We start from the raw sequence: 24,027 nt of genomic DNA, 5'->3' as shown, positions 1-24,027 counted from the left end.
TATATTTTGTAATTAATAATTCTAGTCATAAAAAATATTATTTATATATCAATCCTTAGAGAATGATACACCAAAAGTAATTCAATTTAATTTGTAAGATAAAGATTCACTTGCTTTTACATAACAGAGGTCTGTGGACAAGTGAATATTAACATTTCATGTATAATAAATCAATAGATTATCCCATCAGGTTAATAGTACCTATCATGCTAATATGAAGATGTCCAGGAGAGATATTAACATACAGAAAAGTTAAAAGAGTGGAATTATGCTTTTTAGCTCTGATCTTGAGTGTTATTGACTGGGAAGGAAAATTGGAGCAAAAACAATTTCTTGGAACTTAATATAACCAACCACATTTTAATCACATCTGATTATGGAACAGTCAGAAAAATATAGTATTTTAAACAGAAACATATTTAAAGTCACATTTTGGTTACTGCATTTTGTTATTTTGAGGTTATTATTTTGTATCTGACAAGTCTTTTGAAGTATTGCATTTATGTGTACATTCCTGAAAATTTGATGCTGACTTTTAAAATATAATTGATAATTAATTCTAATTTCAGATTGAACTTAAGATTTACAGGTAGACTGGATGTTATAATTTTTCCAAATACAGAAAAAACTTTGGGCAAACATAGAGAACAAATCACATTAAGCTATTTCCAAGTAAACTGATCCTATAAATATGATTTTCTATGTTTGAATGAGCTCTCTTATATCCCCAAAACATTAGTTTCCCCCTACTTCACTGTGAAGAGTATTTCAAAACACTTAGTCAAATATATTTTAGTATAGCTATCTTTATAGAGGTAGTAGCCTTTTGGGGAATCTGGTTTCTCCTCATTCCACTGTCACTGATCGTAAAATATTGCTGCACTCTAATATGGTTTTGCAAATAACCTTATGTACATTTTAAATTGTCCTGTAACATAATTCCTTTTTTTCATATAAGTTACACTAATGCATATGTATATTTTTTCACTTACATTTATATTCTATTTGTTAAACTAAGGTATTTTACAGGAACACTGCAGCCAACTTTTATTTTATTCCTTACTAAATCCTCACCTAATTCCTAAGGGGGAAAAAAGAATTTGAAGCAATAGAACATTGATGCATTGGTGTGGTCATGATAACAATAAAATAAATCCCAGGGGATTTGAACCCTAACCCTTTTGTGAAGTCATCAAAATGTTCCAGTTAGGTTAATTATGATAATGTACCACAAATAATTATAGAATCAGAGAGTAAGGACTTTTTCCCTCTCTCTGGAAACCACTTGAACTATTATCTGTCAAAAAATCTAATTATAAGCCTGATAATAATTGGACTAGATGGCCAGATGACAGTCTTTCACAAACTTAAATTTGTCTCTGTATGTCACGATGTCTAATTTTAGTCTATGCTCTGCCCTTACCTCTATAACATTAACCAGGCAGGTATCAGCATGCTAACATGTTAAAATTATAAGTTTGCAACCAAATGCATTTCCTAAGCATATTTAATGACTGCTTTCATAATAATTCATGGTGAAGACAGCCTGGAGAATGGATAATAGAAGGAAATGAAAGTTAATCGCCTTGAGTCATAGCTAATCTTTGTTCTTCCCCTATTAGCTCCAATTCACTTTTCTTCTATGGACCACACTCTTTTCATCAGAAAACGTTAAATAGTGTCATCATTTCAGCAAATTTTCATTCTAATAATAGCATCCATATACTTCATACCTTGTCAGTATAATGGTACCGTTCACTTTAAAACTATCTCTAACTGCTACCCTTTTGGTATATTTGAGACATCTCTTATTAAAAGGTGTGTTGTAATTAAGTCCTAGAATATTTATTTTTAGTTGAAAAATATAATAAAAATAAATTCAAGTGTAATTTGAAAATTAATTTCTTGGTGAAGGGATACAAACTCTATAAAAAGAGAACAGACACATGCTAAGTTCCTATACAGAGATTTAGAATAAAGGGGTACCTGTTCTCCACTAATATTTTCTTTAACTTTTCTTCAGTTTTTCTATTACCTTTTAAAAACATAAAATGATTCCAGGAGATGAAAAGAAAAGAACACACAAAGAAAATATACTTGTTTGAAAATTAAGTGGGGTTGAAATGTTATTTCAATCACTTTATTTCTTCTGTCATATATAAGTAAACACAATAGAAATATAGCTATTAAACACTAAATATTAAATAAACTTCACATTATAAATATTAGAAAATACATTATTATTAAGTTCACTTCTACTAGTAAAATGAAGTTATAGCAATACATATAAAACACCCATCCTATATATATCTGGAATATAGCAATAAAGTTCATTATTTTAGAAATCTGGCAAATCTGTAATTTCTAATTATTGCAATTATAATTAATTACACAGAAGCAGGCCTATTTTAAATTCTCCCAATTATTCAAAGTAATCTTGTGCACTAAGGAATAATGACTTAGCATTTCATTTAATGTCACTTACTTTCCAGTACAAATGTCAAGAAATGTTCATATTTATTTTTTAAAGCTCAGTGAACCAGGGGACTGAAAGTTTAGTAATACATTTTTGTTCCTATTTAATAAGTTGTCCCTCACACTGTAAGGGAATAAATAATAAATAAATAAAACACACAAGGATAGCAGCAGGTATACTGATGTGAAGTTACTAAAAATACTTTGTTAAGTAACTTTTTGGTTTCATGACATCAAAATAGGACAAAATAAAAGTGCCTTGTGATATATCATTTATTTCTGGCAAAAAAGTATTAGGAAACAGTAACAAATTCAGAGCAGTTCTGAATAAATGAATTCTCACCAAAAAGACAGAAGCAAGTTAATTGCCTCAATTTTGCAGTTTACCTTTATTTGTTTGAAAACTTGATTAATGTTGAGTCAGGAAGTTAAACAATTGTACATTCTTGGGAGGAAGCCAAGTTTAATCTTAGATGAGAATAAATTGAAGTAGTTTATGCCTGGTAGGGGCAAAACTGAATTTGTTTAATGGAAAGGAGGAATGCAGTTTTCTGTCAATGATAAGGTTTATTTCAACATGTCAATAGGGTTGTATATTTATAGTCCCATTTTTCAGATAAGGAAAAACAGTAAGGAATTTTAAGTAACTTGTCTAAGGTTATATTATATACAAAGGATCTGTAGAAAGATTAACACTGGACACATTAGGGCTATCACTTATGATCGGGAAGACTGTGTAACTGCACTGTGAATAGCTCTCCTTGAGGTTGTGCCCTGGAAGAGCTCTGAAAATAGCACCCAGAGAGGACATAGCAAACAAAAGATGCTCTGCAACAGCAGGAGGCAACTGGAGTTGTCCTGGAATAATGATCCTCTATCTGTCGTTATGCTACTAATTGTATTTTGGCTTATTTTCCTTCTTTAGCTGTTCTGTCTATCTGACAAATCAAGTTTGATTTCACCAATTTCCTGTATCACTGAGGTAGTGCTGAATATACGTCATTAAGTGCTGGTTAATTTAATCTATTTGTCATCAAGCTATTGACTGGATGAATAATTGATGGATATATATGTTATATTGATATTTCAACAACTTCTATTATAGGATATTGGATATAATGCACATATGGGCCTGTCTGCTATTTGGATATGGGTTTCATTCATTTTTAGAGATGGGATTGAGGGAAAAGCAGAAACAAGCAAAGTACATATGGGTGGAAATTCCAACTAGCAAAAGCATAAATGCATTGTGGCTTCTACTTTATGAGGACTCTCAAAGACTGCAACTAAAGACACTAAATTTGAATACCATTTAGTGCTTTCACAGAATAATGTTTTCTTTATTTTTGCAAGAAGTCAAATTAAAAAGTTTTTTTTCTAATATATTTTGGAAATTGACAAGATCTTTTAAAGTTACTGAAAAAAATGAATTTCATGGAACTGAATGAGAAATGTAAGGTTAAGATTCTCTTAAAATACAAATGGGAGAGAGGTTGGGCTTTCATCTTCATCCATAATGGAGTGATTGAAACTGGATTAACTCTGCTACCAAAAACAATTATATACTAGACCAAAAACAAACAAACCAAAACAAAAAGACAATGAGTTTCAGGAACTGGATAACAGGCAGCATAAGTCTATGATGTTTGAGAGAAGGGGAAGTTCAAGGTAAGTCCACATTTACTGTGGTTACTCACATAAGGATAAATTATTGTCCAAGATGCAGGGAGCTTGAGACTAAGCAGAGTACAGTAGGTTCACTGAGGTTAGAAGACAGAAATAAGAGTTCTAGGATACAGAAGAAACTAGAATCTGTGGGACTCATCTCCCTGCAGATCTTTGGCTGAGTCTTGGGCTAAATATGTACAAGATGAGAGTATGAGAGGCTAAACAGAGAGAAGATGCTGCAGGGCTGAGAGCAGAAAAGAGATGGGAAAACTGGAGAGTGAATAACTATTATAATGTTGTCAACACTTTTGTTTTCATCTCACTAATACCTCATTAATACTCAGTCTAGCTGAGTGGAAAGTTATAACTTGGGAGTAAAGAGACTCAGTCTATCCCCATCCTAATAGACACTTAAACCAAGTAACTGTAATACCCTCAGTGACAACAGACATTGGAGTTTAAGTCCTGCCAAGTGAGAGGGTCTATAAAATATCTTGGGCCGTTCATGGATTCACTCTAACAAAATATAAAACCAAGCCTATATACATTTGAGAAAAATTCATGTCTATACACATCCCTTAATTGAACTAGTAAAATTAAAAACAAACAAACATTATTCCATGGAAGCATACATTCTTCAGAGGAGGCTAAAATAATATAGAATTTCTACTCATATCATCCACAAAGTCTAGTACAAATCTGAAAATTTCTAGACATGCAAAGAAATAGGAAAACAGAAAATGAACCTATGAAACAGATATTGGATGAGCAAACAAAACCTTAAGGCAGCTATTGTAAGTATGTTCAAGAACTTAAAGGATAATATCTTTAAATAGAAAACAGGGAGGAACTCAGAAAAATAATGAAACTACTGGAAAAAAATAGATCTGAACACTAATGAGTGAAATAAAAAAATCATTGGGTAAGTTCAACCACAGATTGAAGAAGATAGAAGAGTCATTGAGTTTGCAGAGAAACCAACTTAAAAATGTACCTAATTTGAAAAACAGAAGTAAAACTGAAGAAAAGGCAAGAAAAGAAATGAAACTGAGTTATCTGTAGTGAGGTGGATGGACCTAGAGTCTGTCATACAGAGTGAAGTAAGTCAGAAAGGGAAAAGCAAATACCATATGCTAACGCATATATACAGAATATAAAAAGATGGTACTGATGAACCTAGTGGCAGGGCAGGAATAAAGACACAGACATAGAGAATGGACTTGAGGACATGTAGGGGGAAGGGGAAGCTGGGACGAAGTGAGAGGGTAGCATTGACATATATACACTACCAAATGCAAAATGGATGGCTAGTGGGAAGCTACTGCATAGCACAGGGAGATCAGCTGGATGTTTTGTGATGACCTAAAGAGATGGGATAGGGAGGATGGGAGGAAGGCTCAAGAGGGAGGGGATATGGGGATATATGTATGTATATGGTTGATTCACTTTGTTGTACAACAGAAACTAACACAGTATTGTGAAACAATTATACTCCAATAAAGATATATTAAAAATAAATAAATAAAATAGAAAAAAATGTATCTAATTTGAAAAACAGAAGCAAAACTGAAGAAAAGGGAACAGAACCTTAGAGACCTGTGGAACAAAATTCAATAGTCTAGTGCATGTATATTTGGAGTTCTTGAAGGAGATAAGAGTGAGAATGGGGCAGAAAGAATATTTGATGGAATACTGACACAAAATTTCTCAAATGTGACATTGAAAATCACTAGGAAGAATCTTAGTAAACACCAGGCCAAAACAAAACAAAACTCCTCACCAAAGAAATCACACTTGGAAACATCATGAACAAACTATTGAAACCAAAGATAAAAAGAAAATTTTGAAATCAACCAAAGGAAACATTTTTTTAAATTGTATACAGGGGACAATCATATGAATAAAGGCTCCCTTTACATCAGAACTGAAGAGATAACAAGAAAATGAAACACAGCTTTAAACTGATAAAAGAATAAATGATCAAATCAGACTTCTATCTTCTTAAAAAATATTTGCTTCAATTGAAGCAAAATAAAGGTATTTTCAGATTAAAAAAAGCTGAGGAAATTTGTAAGTAGTCAACCTGCCGATGAGAAATCCTAAAGGATGTTCTTCAGCACAAAGGGAAATGATGTCAGATGAGAGCTAGAATCCACAAGAAAGAGTAAAGAACACTGGAAAGGTATATACATGAGTAAACATAAAAGAATATTTTTTTCTTTTCTTTTATGAATTTATATTAATATAACTGATCATTTAAGGTAAATAAAATTTTATGAGGGATTTTATATTATACATTGTATAAACATATGACAACAATATAAAAAAACATGGAGGACAATAAATGAAACTATACTGTTAGTTTCTTACATTTGTGAAGTAGTAAGAGTGAAAAGGAAAATAGGAAGCATGAATTGTTTAGAAAGTGGGAAATGTCAATGGCAAAGTGTTAAGTCATTCAGTATTAACTCTAAGTAGATAGTTATAAGTTACAGAAACAATTGTTAGCATTAAGGCAAATACTGGGGAAAAAATTAAAGGCAAACTAAAACACCTGTTTAAAAATAAAATCAAATAAAACATTAAAATAATGCAGAAAAAAGCTGAAAAGGAGCAATAAGAAGGATGGATTAAAAATAGTAAGGTGGTACCAGAAAACTACTAGAGCTAATCAATGAATTTGGTAAAGTTGCAGGATACAAAATTAAGGCACAGAAATCTCTTGCATTCCTATACACTAATGATGAAAAATCTGAAAGAGAAATTAAGGAAACATTCCCATTTACCATTGCAACAAAAAGAATAAAATACCTAGGAATAAGCTTACCTAGGGAGATAAAAGACCTGTATGCAGAAAATTATAAGACACTGATGAAAGAAATTAAAGATGATACCAACAGATGGAGAGATATACCATGTTCTTGGATTGGAAGAATCAATATTGTGAAAATGACTATACTGCCCAAAGCAATCTACAGATTCAATGCAATCCTTATCAAATTACCAACGGCAATTTTTATGGAACTAGAACAAAATATCTTAAAATTTGTATGGAGACTCAAAAGACCTGGAATAGCCAAAGCAGTTTTGAGAAAGAAAAATGGAGCTGGAGGAATCAGACTCCCTGACTTCAGACTATACTACAAAGTTATAGTAATCAAGACAATATGGTACTGGCACAAAAACAGAAACATAGATCAATACAACAAGATAGAAAACACAGAGATAAACCCACGCACCTATGGTCAACTAATCTATGACAAAGGAGGCAAGGATATACAATGGAAAAAAGACAGTCTCTTCAATAAGTGGTGCTGGGAAAACTGGACAGCTACATATAAAAGAATGAAATTAGAACACTCCCTAACACCATACACAAAAATAAACTCAAAATGGATTTGACACCTAAATATAAGGCCAGACATTATCAAACTCTTAGAGGAAAACATAGGAAGAACACTCTTTGACATAAATCACAGCAAGGTCTTTTTTGATCCACCTCCTAGAGTAATGGAAATAAAAACCAAAATAAACAAATGGGACCTAATGAAACTTCAAAGCTTTTGCACAGCAAAGGAAACCATAAACAAGATGAAAAGACAACCCTCAGAATGGGACAAAATATTTGCAAATGAAGCAATGGACAAAAGATTAATCTCCAAAATACAGAAACAGCTCATGCAGCTCAATATTTAAAAAAAACAAACAACCCAATCCAAAAATGGGCAGAAGACCTAAACAGACATTTCTCCAAAGAAGACATACAGATTGCCAAGAAGCACATGAAAAGCTTCTCAGCATCACTAATTATTAGAGAAATGCAAATCAAAACTACAATGAGGTATCACCTCACACCAGATAGAATGGGCATCAACAGAAAATCTACAAACAACAGATGCTGGAGAGGGTGTGGAGAAAAGGGAACCCTCTTGCACTGCTGGTGGGAATGTAAATTGATACAGCCATTATGAAGAACAGTATGGAGTTTCCTTAAAAATCTAATAGAATTACCATATGATCCAGCAATCCCACTACTGGGCATATACCCAGAGAAAACCATAATTCAAAAAGACACATGCACGCCAATGTTCATTGCAGCACTATTTACAATAGCCAGCTCATGGAAGCAACCTAAATGCCCATCAACAGATGAATGGATAAAGAAGATGTGGTGCATATATACAATGGAATATTACTTGGCCATAAAAAGGAACAAAATTGGGTCATTTGTTGAGACGTGGATGGATCTAGAGACTGTCATATAGAGTGAAGTAAGTCAGAAAGAGAAAAACCAATATCGTATATTAACGCATATATGTGGAACCTAGCAAAATGGTACAGATGAACCAGTTTGCAGGGCAGAAATTGAGACACAGATGTTGAGAACAAATGTATGGACACCAAGGGGGGAAAGCGGAAGGGGGTTTGGAATGGTGGTGTGATGAATTAGGCGATTGGGATTGACATGTATAGACTGATGAGTATAAAATTGATGACTAATAAGAACCTGCTGTATAAAAAAATAAATAAAATAAAATTCCAAAAAAAAGAGAAAAAAATAATAGCAAGGTGGTAGATTTAAACAAAAACATATTGACAATTACATTAAATATCAAATAGGTTAATCACACCAACTGTAAGAAAGGGGTTTTTTTTGTTTGTTTTTAAATAGTTGGGTTCGAGTAAAAGGATGGAACAAAATATATTATACAAATGTAAGCATGGGGAAACTTGATGTATCTATCTTAATATTAGGCAAAGTCAACTACAGGACAGAGACATTTCATAATGATAAAACAGCCAATTAATCAGGACTACATAATCCTAAAAGTACATGGAATTAATAGTATAGATTTAAAATATTATAAGGAGAATTAGCAGAACTAAATGGAGAAATAAATAATACCATAGTTATAGTCCAAGATGTTAATACCCTTCTCTCAGTATTTAAAACAAGTAGGCAAAAAATATTAGTAAGACTATTAGAAGACCTGAGCAACCATGAACTAATTAATTTACAGAACACACCATACCAAATAATTGAAGAACACACATTCTTTTCAAGAGCACATAAAATAATCACCCATAAAGATCATATGCTGGGTCATAAAATAATTCTCAATATATTTCAAAGGGAAAAATCTTATAGAATATAGTCTCTTACTAGAACTGAATTCAATTAGAAATCCACAACAAGATATCTAGAAATTACCCAAATAGCTGGAAGTTAAACAATAGACTACTAAACAACCCACTGGCAAAATAAAATATCACAAAGAAAAATTCAAAATTATTTTGAACTTAATCCTAATGAGAAATACAATATATACTAAACTTACTATTTAAGGAGAATAATTCATTAAAACATTTTATGAACCACGAACTGGAAAACTCATTTTCCTGGATGATTATTACAATGCTCAGTTCTACTTTTTTACTTTCTTGATGTGTCATTTTGGGGTTATATGGAAGTAAAATCCTGCAGTTTCCCAGTCTTGGCATTACTGACCTTTGGAATGAATAATTCGCTGTTGTGGGGGGCTGTTGTGTGCATTTTAAGATGTTTAGCAGCACCCCTAGCCTCTACCTTGCTAGTAGCATCCCAACTCCAGACATTGTTAAATGTCCCCGGTATGGGGAGTAGAGGGGAACCAAGGGGGAGAATCTCTCTGGGAAGAGAACATCAAACATCATGTTTGTAGTCAAATAAATATGGGTGGATTTCCAAACCTAACACTTAAACCAACTTTGTTTCCATGGAGTTTATTTAATCATTCTAAATTTCTGTATTTATTCATAGGTATACTTTGAAAACAGATAGTGCACAGCAGGAGATTAAAATTATGTTTGCCATCAAGTCAAATCTCAACACAAATGACATGCTATTATCTGTTCAACTGTGCAAACATGGGCTCTAAAGAAACGCACCGACTGAAATGACATCTTGTTATGGCTGAACTTCTTAAAAAAGTTTAATTTTTATGGTTTATAATCTTGTTTATATGAATTTATCATTATAATTAAAATGTGTCAACCTTTATTTATTTCCCATTAAAATATGCTAATCATAGAAGGAGATTAGGATTAAACAATCTATTATTCTATTAATTGTCAAATATTCTCTTCTTTGACCTGTTGCTATCTGTGTACCATAAATATGACCTTTACCACATCTGGTTCTCAGTGTTCCCAATTGTGAAATAAGAAAATATAAATTTCTTGATGATTTAAACATGCAAAGTATGAAGTCCTTTAAAAATTTACAGGCGTCAATAATTTGCAGAAATATTGATATTTCCCTTAAATTCCCTTAATATTCCCCTTAAGTTATTTATAATCTCTAGAATTGCCAGAAAGAATTAAAAGTATATTCAGATGATTTAATATGGATAGAACCTTGAGGGAGAGAACAGAATGAAATATACATAATTCTAATGCAGCTCTAGAAATAAGATGATCCTTCTTAAGCAGAAATTTAGACTGATGTTGAGAAGGTGTAAGATATTGCACAGCTACAGATAATATAATAACAGATAATATAATAGCCTACATATCTTGAAAAAGAAATTTTTTACCCATAATGTCAGTACTTTAATGAGTATCCAATAAAACCACAGGTTCTCTTTCAAGAAGTTAGTTCTTAGTCTAGTTTAGGAGGTTCAGAATACAATGAAAGATAGGATTTAGACACGTGACAGTCAGTGGCTTCTGTAAGAGTGAAAAAGAAGTCTGGAGGAACTACAACTCTAGGAATTAAATATACATTGTATGAAACATGTAGTCAGTCAAAACTTTAACAAAATAGTAGGACTTGTGTCATTAAAAAGGAGAGAGGTAAATGTTCTAAGCAGGGCACATAGCAAGAACAAGGCTCTAAGGTGTAGTTAAGCTTGAAATCTTTGGTATTCATGAGGTAATTCATCTACCAAGCAACAAGGTGTTGGGGAGTACGGGTTGCAACAAGATTATAGAAGCCTCTTAATGCCACATGGAAGAGTTTTAGTTTTATACACAGTAAATAAGTATCAAAAATTTTGAGATGAATTATATCATACAAGTACTTTGTAGAGAGATACATACAGTAACATGGAGTACAATGAATTCCAAATGGAGGATGGAGAAGAAAACCAGAAAGCAAAATCATTCTCAACATTCTTTTCAATTGTAAAACACAGGATGACAAATTGGATTAATGCATCAATCAGATTATGAGTTTCTGTAAGCACTTTTCAAAAAAAGCGATGCCCAAATTTCTATTCTTTTATTATTCTCATTGATACAAATTATTCCAATGTATAAAATTCAATTTGGGGTTACAAACAGTAAAAAAAAAAAAAAACTTATTTTTTACACACACAAAGTATTAAAAAAATAGAATATATATTAAAAGAGATTATTTTCCTCTGATTATTGAAGACATACTATCACAATATTTATAAAATACGAGGGAAAATATGTTCTTTTGTAACATCTCTGATTATGTAATGTCATCCATATGACTACTCAATTGTAAAACAGCTTAGCTGAACAAGATGTAGCTTGTTGTAGCTCTCGCTCAACACAGGTTACCTAAAAGCTCTGAACAAACATATTAGGGAATAAAAAACGTTGATAAAATGGCAAATTCTGTATTTTGAATAATCTGAGGGCCAACCCTATCACCATCTTGCCCTTTGATTTTCCTGAGCAGGGATGTATTTCTTTGTGTATCAGGTAACAATGTACTAGTGCTTAAGAGCATGAGAAAAAGAGAGATATTCCTAATCTTTCTTAAACCTGTGAACACTATAAACTTTCAGGCTTAATAACATGTCACAGTAATTTTAGTTCTCAAGGTAAACATCTATTTCCGTACAAACTTTGCTGAACATTGTTAAAGTACTTTGAAGTACTTTGGAAATGAAATCAGAAAATATTTTTCATAAAAGTTCTTTGATTATTTCTCTTAAGCACTCTGATGCAAGGAACTGAAATGCAGTACATAATAAAAAACAAAACCAGCTTAAGGCATGAAGAGAATAAATAATCAAAATGTTTCTGTACCTTTAATGAAGTCTACACTGGAGACCAAGAAAAGTTAAGCAAAACAAAACAAAGCCAAACAAGAACAACTATAAAAATTGGCACTTACCCATATTTTGCAAAATTTGCCCAGCGTTTCATAATGGATCTACTCAAAATTTCCTCAGCTTTTGTGTAATTAACTCTTCTTTCCAGAGGTAAACCAAAGACAAATTCAATCTCATAACCATGCATCACTCCCATCCATTCTGGCCAAGGGAGTTTGGAGGATCGGTGTTCAAAATAGTAGAAAAAGGCATTGTTTCCCATATCTGAGAACTTTTTGGTGAACTCCAAGGCAGGGCATATGATATTATAATCCCCAACAACATCATCCAAGGCCTCACGGTAGTTTTCAGCTCTCTGATCATCTAACCAGTCCATGTAGTGGAAAAGGATCGATTCCTTTCCAAATTCACTCAATCCCGGAAAAAATATTTTTAAACCTTCTTGAAATTCTTTTCTAGTTATAATACTATTGTTATCTTTGCTGAAACCAGGAGCACCGTATACTAAAAATGCTGTCCCTTCATCTTTGTTAACACCCACCAAGATCTGGGTTTTTTTGAACTGTCCAAGTTGGAGTAGTGTGTCTGGCATGTCAGTGAGAAAATCACCATCCACAGTTGGACCAAAGTTTACTGACAAGAGCGTACCATAAGGGACAACAAATACTTCATTCAGAAGAATTTCCTGCGGATCTTTATTTCGAAGACATTTGATTATCTCAGTCTCATTTTCTCTAGAGCAACCAATAAATTTAGCTAAAGTTAATGTTCTGTTCCTAGCTTCATAAAGAGATGTCACTACCCAAGGGGAATTAGAGGATCCACTTTGCAGAATGGCTCTGGTAAACAATGGGTGGCTTCTAGGAGAAAGTAAATGAAGGCTAACTGAAGCTGCTCCTGCACTTTCTCCAAAGAGAGTTACACTCTTAGGATTTCCACCAAAGGCTGCTATATTTTTTTGGACCCACTGAAGGGCCATCTGTTGATCAAATAAGCCCGTGTTTCCTGGCGCCTCAGGATTTCCCGGTAAAGCTAAGAATCCTAGGGCACCCACCCTATAGTTCATTGAAACCACAATAACTCTTTCAGCCCGTGCCAGAAACTTGCCATCATAAACATGCAAAGATGATGTCCCAGTCTGAAAACCACCACCATAGATCCATATCATTACAGTAGCATTTTTTGGTTTAGGTGCTGGAATCCACACATTCAGATATAAACAGTCTTCACTGAGGTCAGTGTTTGGGTTCCACATCTCTGATCCAAGGAAGCCTGGGAAACTTTGATCTGTGTTCTGATAGCAAGAATTTGCATATTTTGTGGCATTCCAAATATTGGGCCACTTGGTCAAGGACTGTGGCTTTTTGAATCGAAGTCTACCAAGAGGTGGCTGTGCATAGGGGATTCCAAGAAAGGCTGTTACTGTGCCACCAAGAACTGGCAAGTTCATCCCTCTGACTTTTCCATTCTTGGTGGTAATTATGACATCTTCTTCAGTGTGTGACTTCCCAAAGAGCACCCAGAGCAGAAGAAACCGCAAGAGAAATCTGATGTATATGATTGTACCCTTGCTCTGCATATTGGTTTCTGCAAGAGAGATAAGTGGGAAGTTTTAACAGCCTCATGCATCTAGTATTATATTTTATTGATGATAATTAACTAAAATTTAGTAGTTCTTATCAATCCCATAAATTATGAAAACTAATAAATCTATTACTGCTATAAAGACACATAAAAAAACATAGAAAACGGTTGGAGATATTTCAGTTTTCAATTGAGAAATAAATGAGTGAAATGGAAAAGGAGAAATTAGTTCAATTTGGAAAGATTCATTTTCAAACCTCTGTAAGAAAGATGTCGTTTTTTAAGGAGGAAATTTGTCCAAGGCATTAGTATATATATATATATATATACTTCTTTACCATACACAGCACCACCAAAGGTGGCATTAAATGGTAGTCTACTTAATGATAGATATAATAGATTAAATTTCGACCATAGTTAGAAGAGGAAATACAAGCTTATATATTCTCTGAAATATATACAGTTCTAATCATGGCTGGCTGGCTCTTGACAGTAGGTTAAGAACCTTTAAGGATCCTCAGACTTCTATTACTGCCTTTTTCTGTTTGCATGGTCCTGTCTGTGGTCCCTTTAGCCTAGTGTTTTCTTCCTCTATATAATTGTACCCTGTGGTTAGAAGAGAATTTGGACAAGCAATTCACAGAATGTGAAGTAACAAAAAAATACAGTAGTTGCCATTTTTCCTACAAATTGTGAAAACTAACAAATCTGCTACCACTGTAAAGGCCTACGGGAAAAACTGGAAAGGGAAGACTGGATATATACCAATTCCTCTGAAACTGAATAACCACGAAGGGCTTTTCTATCTGAATTATATTGTCAATGGATAACATTAGATGTGGGAGAAGAAACTGACTTAGAAGAAATTTTACACTCAGGGATTACTCAACGCATGCCTGTTAATTTGTTAATTGATTAAAGCATGTGCAACTAGGGAGGTTAAATGTGTTAGCATGGTCAGATTTACTCGTATTTTGATAGTAGACACGATGAGTGAAATAAGAGGATTAAACTGAGAAATTACTGGGAAAAGTGGGAGAAGCAAAAGTAATCTTTGAGACCTATAAAATCATAACTATTTGGCGTTTTATTAAATAATACTTATTAGTGATATGAAGAGAACATTTGGGGAAATCAAATTTTCATTAAAAATTCATAATGCATACTTGAGTTTCTTTTAAATAAAAAAAAATTTAAATCAGATTCTGAAACTCCAAGTGGCAAAGAGGGACAGAAAAATGTAATGCAGATATCATTTGAAAGAACTAACATCTTTATATAACTGAAAGAAAAAAGAAAATCTGATTAAAACTGTCAAATACAAACACTGATTCTCATCCACATAACAATAGCAAAGGTCCATACATGTACAAAATATTTTTATGATGTTTTGATAGTGTAATAATAAGTCCAACCTATATGTCCAAGAAGCTAATCCTGTGAGCACTGAGAATTTGTAATAGTCTTTTTATTCTACTTTTTAAATTACATTGTCTTGGAAGGCAGAGATTAAGGCACTATCTATGGTAATAAGTGTCTCAGATCTACAATCCTCACTGTAATCAGCCTCATTCACCACTGCTCATAGGACAGCTAGTGATCAACAAGTATTTTTTGATCCCCCAAAATATCTGAATAAACTAGTCCATTGTGTATACTATTTTGTTCAGTGTCTAGTATTTATAGATATATCTCCATCTATACCTCTATCTCTGTCTCTATTTCTGCCTCTATCTTTTTCTGTTTATGGCTGTGTCTATATCTATATATTTATATCTAATTCTACTGATGTCCATATGTTTATGCATATATACATATATATTTATACATGATGATTGTTATAAGGTTTAAAAAAATCAAGCCATGAGATCAATTTTTATGCTCTCAATGTTGATACAACTGAATTTGTGCTAATACCAATAAATATATATTATTGAAGTATACAATATTTTAACACTATGCATATACTATTATAAAATTTAGCTTTATTATAATCATAACAAAATGCAATTTATCTTCTAAAAATAATAAGTAAATAAAATGTCATAATAATGTAAAGTTTCCTGTAAAGTTGACACTTACTAATAAAATTTTATATTTCTGAGAGTTAGGAGTTTTAGAGACACTGCTACCACATACCACAGTTGTGTGTTTTTTTTTCTTCCTTCTGATAATTCCTAAGACATTTCTTTTAAATAAATGGAGGAGAGCATTTGGAAGAAAGCAAAGTGCTGTGATAGATTTTTTTTTTTCATTTTTAAAATCTTGCTTTAGAAAGGAAAAGGAATTAAGATACAAAGCTGGTTTATTCTAAGCTGCATTTCAACAGATAAATTGCAGCATCTTTGGTTGGACTCATTCCTGCCTTTGGCCTAGCTCAATCAATGTCTTCTGAGTCTAATAAAGACAATCATTTTTTTTTTGGTTTTATATAAATCTTTTTTTGTCTTTTAAACCATAAAACAAATCCTAATAATTTTTGCTTTCTGACAATTTTCAAACTTTCATTCTATTGTTTATTAATTTTATTGCATAGCAAATATAAAATTACTACCAAAATTTTGGTTTTGTATGTAATTAATAAATATAATAATTTTCATTGCATGTGTTATGAAAGGCTGCTATAACATCTAAAAGGTTGTACTATCATCCCCATGTCATTTAGTTTGATTTATACTACTACTTTTGTGTGTGTGTGTGTGTGTGCGGTACACGGGCCTCTCACTGTTGTGGCCTCTCCCGTTGCGGAGCAACAGGCTCCAGACGCGCAGGCTCAGCAGCCATGGCTCACAGGCCCAGCCGCTCCTTGGCATGTGGGCTCCTCCTGGACCGGGGCACGAACCTGTGTCCCCTGCATCGGCAGGCGGACTCTCAACCACTGCGCCACCAGGGAAGCCCTATACTACTACTTCTTGTATGTTTTTATTTATATTTTGTGCTGAGTAGAACTTAATGTTATATAATATGATTTATATGAATAATAATCTTGCTTTTTCAACAATGATATCTGTGAGTCATCATCTTGATATTAGTAATACAAGTACTTACACCTTGTAATTGTAAATAATGTAATTAGTAACATTCACAAAATCATTGTAAGCCTTTGTTTATTGCAAGAATGGCAATATAATTCCAATTCACTTTCATGGTACCTGTTATAGTGTATGATACACCATATTATTAAATATAGGTTTTAATAGGAAAATATGCTTATGTTCGCATACTCATTGTTAGCATAGGCTAGTTTTTTTTTATATTTAGCTGCAGTACTTTATTTAAGTAAGCATTATTTTGTTCTTTTCATAACCTGTTATTCTCTAGTCTCACATGTTGCACTGTGGTTTTACCATTAAGAGATGTTTATGTTTTTAATATATGCTATCACATGATTAAACAATCAAAAGAGAGACAAATAAAGGAGACTAAGAAATGTTATTACTCTAAGTAATAAGTCTTTACTAATAATTAAAATATTCAAATAAAATTTCAATAAAATTTCATTTATTTCCTCCTATACTTTCTGGTGCAAATTGACTACTGGCACATTAAATAATTTAAACTCTAAGAACACATAACATGTTTATCATAAAGAACGGGGTAAAGTTTTATACCAAGGACAACTAAATATCTGAATTTAGATCAATTAACTTATTGTAATAATCTTTAATATTTGATTAAAGGAAGGAGGTTTTGTTTGGAATTGCAAAAGAGAATGGATGGGAGTGGGAAGAGAGAAAAACCTGAAAGACAATTGATACTATAGTGTTCCAAGTTTATCAAATGCTCCAGGATATCAAAATCTACTGGCAATTTTGGGAAAATATTCTAAACTTTAAAAAAAAAATTTTAATTAAAAAAAGGTAAAAAATAATTTCCTTCTTTTTGCATTCTTAATTCAATTTTGAAAGCATCAAAATTCCTTGACTGATTTCTAAAATATATAAGGTTATGCTATATAATATGGGTGCAATCAAATTATTGATATAAAGAGCTATTTATTTGCCATATATTTGCCATAATTGGATATCAACCAAATTTTCAAAATAATTGGCCAGTCAAGGACTTCTTAAATCATGGTCATGCAAAAATTGATAATAGTTTCTCTGAATGTAATTTTCCTGTCTTTTAAAAAGTTTCATTAGAATATATATTTCTGTATAAAAGTAGACTGTTAAAATGTTGTGGAAAGAGCCATCTAGAAAATATGATCTAGAACAAGTGCCACTAAAATGTATTTAGTTCAATTAAAACAACTGAGCCTTTATACCAAACCTAAAGAGCTTGTTTTGTTGTAGGCTAAGTGAAGTGGGGAACTGAGGAAGTCTGTTTATAAATAGACTATACCACTGTCTTTCAGGGATCCTTCAGATACCCAGTAGGCACTAAAAGGATGTGTATACATAGAAGACACTATATTAGGTATGAGAAACAGATCTGTAACTGTCCTCAATCAGGAAGAACATCCACAAACTTTTCATTGTGTGAACAATTTGAACATTTAAAATTAGAGAGATAGCTTGGGTCTTCTTTGAAAGTTCAATCTGTTCTTAACATCTATCCAATTATAATTTTCCAATGTTTGAAACAGTTTAGTTTTGATAAGAATGAGCAGATTTTGGCATGAAAGCATTAAAATGAAGACAGCATACAATTTAAGTATATATTATTAATTGTTACCAAGAAATAAATCAAAGCACAAACTAAATTTGTAACTAAGATATCATTTGCTAAGACATTATTAGCTTATTATTATTAGCTTATATATTGTTATTATTATATTATATTATTAGCTTATATTCTAAAACCTGAAATGTGGAGTAGATCCCAAATATTTTCTTACAATTAAAGAAGCAGGACATTAAAAACGAACAACAACAACAGGTCTAGGAGAATAAAACAGAACTTTGCAAATCCAATTAGAAATTTAATTTGCTTCCAAAAGGTCACGTTATTTCAAATACACAGAGAATTCTAAACATGTCATTTAAAGTAAAAGTCACTCTTTAAAAGCTCATGCTTATCCTTAAACAAAGTAACTATTTATATAAGTGAAATGTAATATTTATCATAGATATGAGATAGCTTATATTATGGAAGCATTACACAGCCTAGTGACAGTAACTCCTAATTGAGTTTATTATCGTGCAATATCTTCATAAAAATTTGGAAGAGATAACTTTAATTTTTTTAATTACAAATAGAAATCATAAATAATGAAATAATTTTGCTCACATTTCAGTTTACTTTTAATCATTCATATATTTTATACTCAATGCTTAATCCTCTGGTTAAACAAGAACTGATATCAAAATAAAGGTAGAGTTACAAAATCACAGGATGAGCAGAAAGTCTATATTTGCTTATTATTTCCATAATAATAAAATAATAGCAATGGTAAAATATTTTGCTATAAACACACATATTAAAAGAAAGAGAACAAACAGGGCAAATGGGACAAAAGTTTGTAAATCAAATTGGGAAATAGCTTTTTTCCTTTTAGAGAAAAGAAACTTAGACTTTTCCTTTGCCAATTGATATTGTTAAAGTTTCAGATGGCAAAATGTTAAGTACCCTGTAGAGCCAGACAATAACTATTCATTTCAAACCACTTTAGAAAAAGAAAAAACTTTAGAAAAAGAAAAAACTAGAGAGTAATACTGGTCAAAAAACACTTGTTACTCTTTTAAGGAAAAATTCACTAAACAGTGCATTTAAGGGTAAAACACAGCATAAAGTGTTTTCCCTTTGAGGGTGCATTAGGAACATATATTACAGTGATTCCACAAGTGCTACGGTCCTTTATACAAAGTTGAATAAATTCATTATTTCCTTAGCAGTTAAATGGCCACAGTCTGCGTTCCCTGAATAATCAATCGGAAGATTTGATGCATGTGGCTGCTCCCTTACTTTATCTGTCCCATTTGTAATGACTGTCTCCCACAGAGCACCAAAGGGGCACAGCAAACACGTGAAGGGATCACGTTCCTCCCACAGAACAAGCTTCACAGTAACTTGCATCTCTAACAGGAAGATGTAAATTCAGAGCAACTTACCCGACTCACTGCAACGAAGATGATAAAGTTTGCAAGGAATTGGAAATCATATAATACTTCAGGGAAATGCAGTAAGCAGCTTCTGCTCCAGCCTGTAAATTGGACTGCACTGACATTACAATCAACTGTTACTGACAAAGCTCGCGAGAGTTGGCAGCGGCAACTTGATCTAGAGGCAGCCAATCTTTACTTTCTGACATCTGTTCAGAGGCTAATTGTATGAATGCAATAGTGATTTATTTACAGAGGTATTACCGGAGTCATGCTTTACGATTGCAAGCACTCAAGATAACAGTGAAGAAAAAAAAGACACAGAGCTTCATTAACAGACGCTGAAATTGAACAGCAAATACACAGGTTATTTTTGTTTGTTTTCTTAAACACTACCAGAACTTTTAAGATTTTTTTCTCCTTTAAGGAATATACATTTTTCTTATGCTTGTTTTGATTTAAAGATATACATGTTGCTTTAAAGAAATGCTGTTATTGAAATCTTTGTACCTTCAATCCGTGGCAATCATGGAGCTATAAAGGACTGTAAAAGATTAAATAGGAAACTAATTACTCTGTAGATAAAGCTATGAAAATCAAAAGACTACTTATATAAATGAATTAATGTCTCTGATATGTACATCCTTCCAGCTCCGACACCCCAACACTCATTTAAGTCATGCAGATCTCAGCGTTCATAATTTACTAATCGGGGACCCTGCAAGCAGTCAAGTGTAACGAGAAGCCCCAGATTTTCTGGTTGAGACAAGGAAAATAAAATGCAATAAACAATCAGCACTAAACTTTAGAAAAACACATTTGTCAGCTGAAAGGATGTACTTATGTCTTTCAACCTTATCTTCTTTGACTTAGATATTTGGGAAAATGAAAAGACAAAATACAAAAAAAACTTATAAACTGCTTAATGCCTGACTTCTCAATGCAGTTATATTCTTTATCTCCCTCAAATGATCATTTTCACTTTTAAATCTCTCATTTTGGGGCTTACTATGGACTAACCAGTGGGCATGTAATTGTTGATAAGCCCAATTTTTATTTTTAAAACATGGTGTTTAAAATTTCAAACATGCAAATGTAAGAACTGTCATTTGTTATTAACACTACTCTGTGCCAGTCATTATAATTGACAGTTTACATAAATTATTTTATTTTACTCTAACAAAATATATGAATTAATGTGAATTCCAGTGTATGAATAAATATTATTAATCACATTTTCAGATGAGGACACTAAGGCTTTTGAAGATCAGAAACTTAGCTATATATATCCTACCACTAGTAGGGGTTGGAATCAGAATTTTAACCTAGATTTGTCTGATGTAGTTCCATGTCAACTGTTTCCAAGATAATAACCACTTTGGTCTTTTAAAATTATCTTTTCTGGGAAAATTTCTGCTTAGGAGGTATTTATTAGACAACGAATTTCACAATCACAATGATTTATTTTGTATTTAGAATATAGTTTATGTAATGACAACCTAGCAACACAAAAGTTACAGAGTATATGGTCTATCTAAAAGGAGAAAAAGATTTTTTCGAAGGTGGTACACTGACAATCATGCAATGGATAGTAACGTGATGGTGTTTCTGTTTGAAATGTAGTCATTCTGGTGGCCCATGTGGAAGAGAGTTCATTGGTTTAATATGTGATTTTTTTTTAATCCAAATGTCAAAATTCTTCTCTCCAACACAGTTCCACTGCACTGTTCTCTGTGCTGGCATATGGTTGGTCTTATTCTCAAATCCTGCAATTATACAATAATTTGTTGTATCGTTTGTTACTTATACGATGATAATAATAATTTGCATACACTACTATTTGTAAACACTGTTCTAAGCCTTTGAATACATTAACTCTTTTAAAACTCAAAACCCATCTTATAAGTAAGTACTATTATTATCCCTATTTTATGGTTGAGGAAATGTATCCACAAAGTGTTTTAGTAACTTACCAAAAATCATACAGGTAATAAAAGTATTTTCTATTTTTTTAAATGTAAACACTTGCAATTGGCATTTTTGCAACTTTTGCTTGTTTTCTTAATTTATTTTCCCAGAAGTGGAATAACTGAACTTAACTAGTAGAATGTGGATTTTTTTTTTTAATTTTAATTAATTAATTAATTAATTAATTTATGGCTGTGTTGGGTCTTTGTTGCTGTGCACGGGCTTTCTCTAGTTGCGGTGAGCGGGGGCTACTCTTCATTGCAGTGTGCCGGCTTCTCACTGCGGTGGCTTCTCTTGTTGCGGAGCACAGGCTCTAGGAGTGTGGGCTTCAGTAGCTGTGGCACACAGGCTCAGTAGTTGTGGCGCACGGGCTTAGTTGCTCCGTGGCATGTGGGATCTTCCCGGACCAGGGCTCGAACCCGCGTCCCCTGCATTGGCAGGCGGATTCTTAACCACTGCGCCACCAGGGAAGCCCTAGAATGTGGATTTTTTTTGTTTGTTTGTTTTTGCAATTTTATGAGGTTCTCAATAGACTGTGGAATAAGAAGAGGTTTCCAATAGTTCCGGCAAAAGGGAAAATGTTCTTAATAACAATAAATCTGAACAAGTCTCTGGAGCCAAGAGACTAGACATTCATACCTGGATGTGGCAGGTGAGGTATTTAAAGGTAGATTTCTTGACAAATTTTAAAAGTGCCCAGCCCTGCTAGCAAAAAGAATTCTTTAAGAGTATGGCAACACCTAATATTGGAGGTGCCTGCAGGCAGTAACATCAGTAAATGATAAAACAAAGATCTCTTGGAGTTAGGGGAGAGTGAACGACAGGGAGTCTGAAGTAGCCCTGTGTAATTTAGACCAGGATATAGGTATTTTGTGTAAAAAGTTCTAGAAAGAGGTTTATAAGCCCAAACAATTTGGTTACAGTCTAGATCACTAGACTCTAAGAAGATAATTAAAATCAATAACAAGCTACAGCTTCTGAGGAAATATGGTACCAAGCCCAATTTTCAAAGACAAAAGAATCAAAGTAAGGAAATAAACTCTGAAACTAAATTACTCAGGGCTTGAGAAAAGAAAGAAGGAGAAACTCATTTTTTTAAACATGAAAAAAGAGACAGAGAAGCAGAGCCCTTCTTTGTTTAAAATCTAATTTATTGAATAAGCTTAAATTTACTCTTAAGCACTTGATTAATCTTGGAGTTCTACTCTCAGAAAAAAATTCTACATTAGCATGCCACCAAATCAATCTTGATCCTCTTAGAAAATCCTGGAGTGGGATATTTAAACTAGCCTCCTATGTGAGACTGATTTGGGAAGATAACAGGCCACACTGAAAGGCAGAGTCCTGGGGACTGGCTCATCAGGAAACTGTTATCGTGTCATGTTTATGGTTTATCTTTTTTCTCCTATTTACTCATGTGCAGTTATGCCCTCTACTTTAGCTAATTTGGAAATGCATCAAATATAATATTTTGTAGTCTACTTTCATATAACTAATGCTATCAAATACTTTTCTTCAACTTAATTTCATTGCCTGTATATTAATTGTTTTTATGGATGTACTATAATTTATCTAACTCTTTTTGTTGTAAAGGTAGATTGCTTTAAACTGATCATGGAAATAGTAATACAAAAATGGGTGTAACAATTGTAGATATTTTTACACATTTCCGATTTTTTTACGGAATAATTAAATCAGAATTGTTCAAAAGTTATGTACACTTTTATAGCTAAGACACATACCACCAACTACTTCCACAAAATACTATCAATTTGTATTCTCACTGGCAATCTAATGTGTCTCCTTTACACTCAAAAGAGAGTTGACTATCATATATTTTCCTATTTTTCCATTTTGCTTGATAAAATATGACTTTATGTTTCATTCATTTGCTATTATTGTGATCAATGTGTTTCATGTGTTTATTTTCCTGAAATATAACATTTTAATTGAGATATAATTTCAAATTATGGAAAACTTTCAAAACACTGTAAAGAACTCTCATTTACCCAGATTCACCACATGTTAATATTTTGAGCCGTTTTTAATATCATGTTCTCTTTCTTCATGAAAATGTGTATGATAATATATGTATGTACATATATGTGACCATTATTTTTTCTGAGTTATTTCAGTGTTATTTGCAGGCATCATGCTCCTGTATCCCTAACCACTCCTTTAAGATCTATGGAAATCCACCTGCTGTAGATACAAGTGAA

General features: G+C 32.7%; 1 protein-coding gene across 3 annotated transcripts in view; it reads right to left on the bottom strand.

Moving 5' to 3' along the window:
- The window catches only part of BCHE (butyrylcholinesterase), an 88,384-nt gene extending 68,430 nt beyond the window's left edge, over positions 1-19,954 (bottom strand). For all 3 annotated transcript variants that reach the window (XM_060010006.1, XM_060010007.1, XM_060010008.1), the window contains exons 1-2: positions 19,850-19,954; positions 12,275-13,799 (exon numbers count right to left, since the gene is read on the bottom strand). In XM_060010006.1, the coding sequence (XP_059865989.1) occupies positions 12,275-13,791 (1,517 nt within the window). In that variant the 5' untranslated portion in view covers positions 13,792-13,799; positions 19,850-19,954. The remainder of the gene's footprint in view (positions 1-12,274; positions 13,800-19,849) is intronic.
- Positions 19,955-24,027: the final 4,073 nt, after the last annotated feature.

The sequence above is a fragment of the Delphinus delphis genome, chromosome 4 (genome assembly GCF_949987515.2).
Source record: "Delphinus delphis chromosome 4, mDelDel1.2, whole genome shotgun sequence".
Lineage (NCBI taxonomy): Eukaryota > Metazoa > Chordata > Mammalia > Artiodactyla > Delphinidae > Delphinus > Delphinus delphis.
This window is presented reverse-complemented; position numbering and strand designations above follow the sequence as displayed.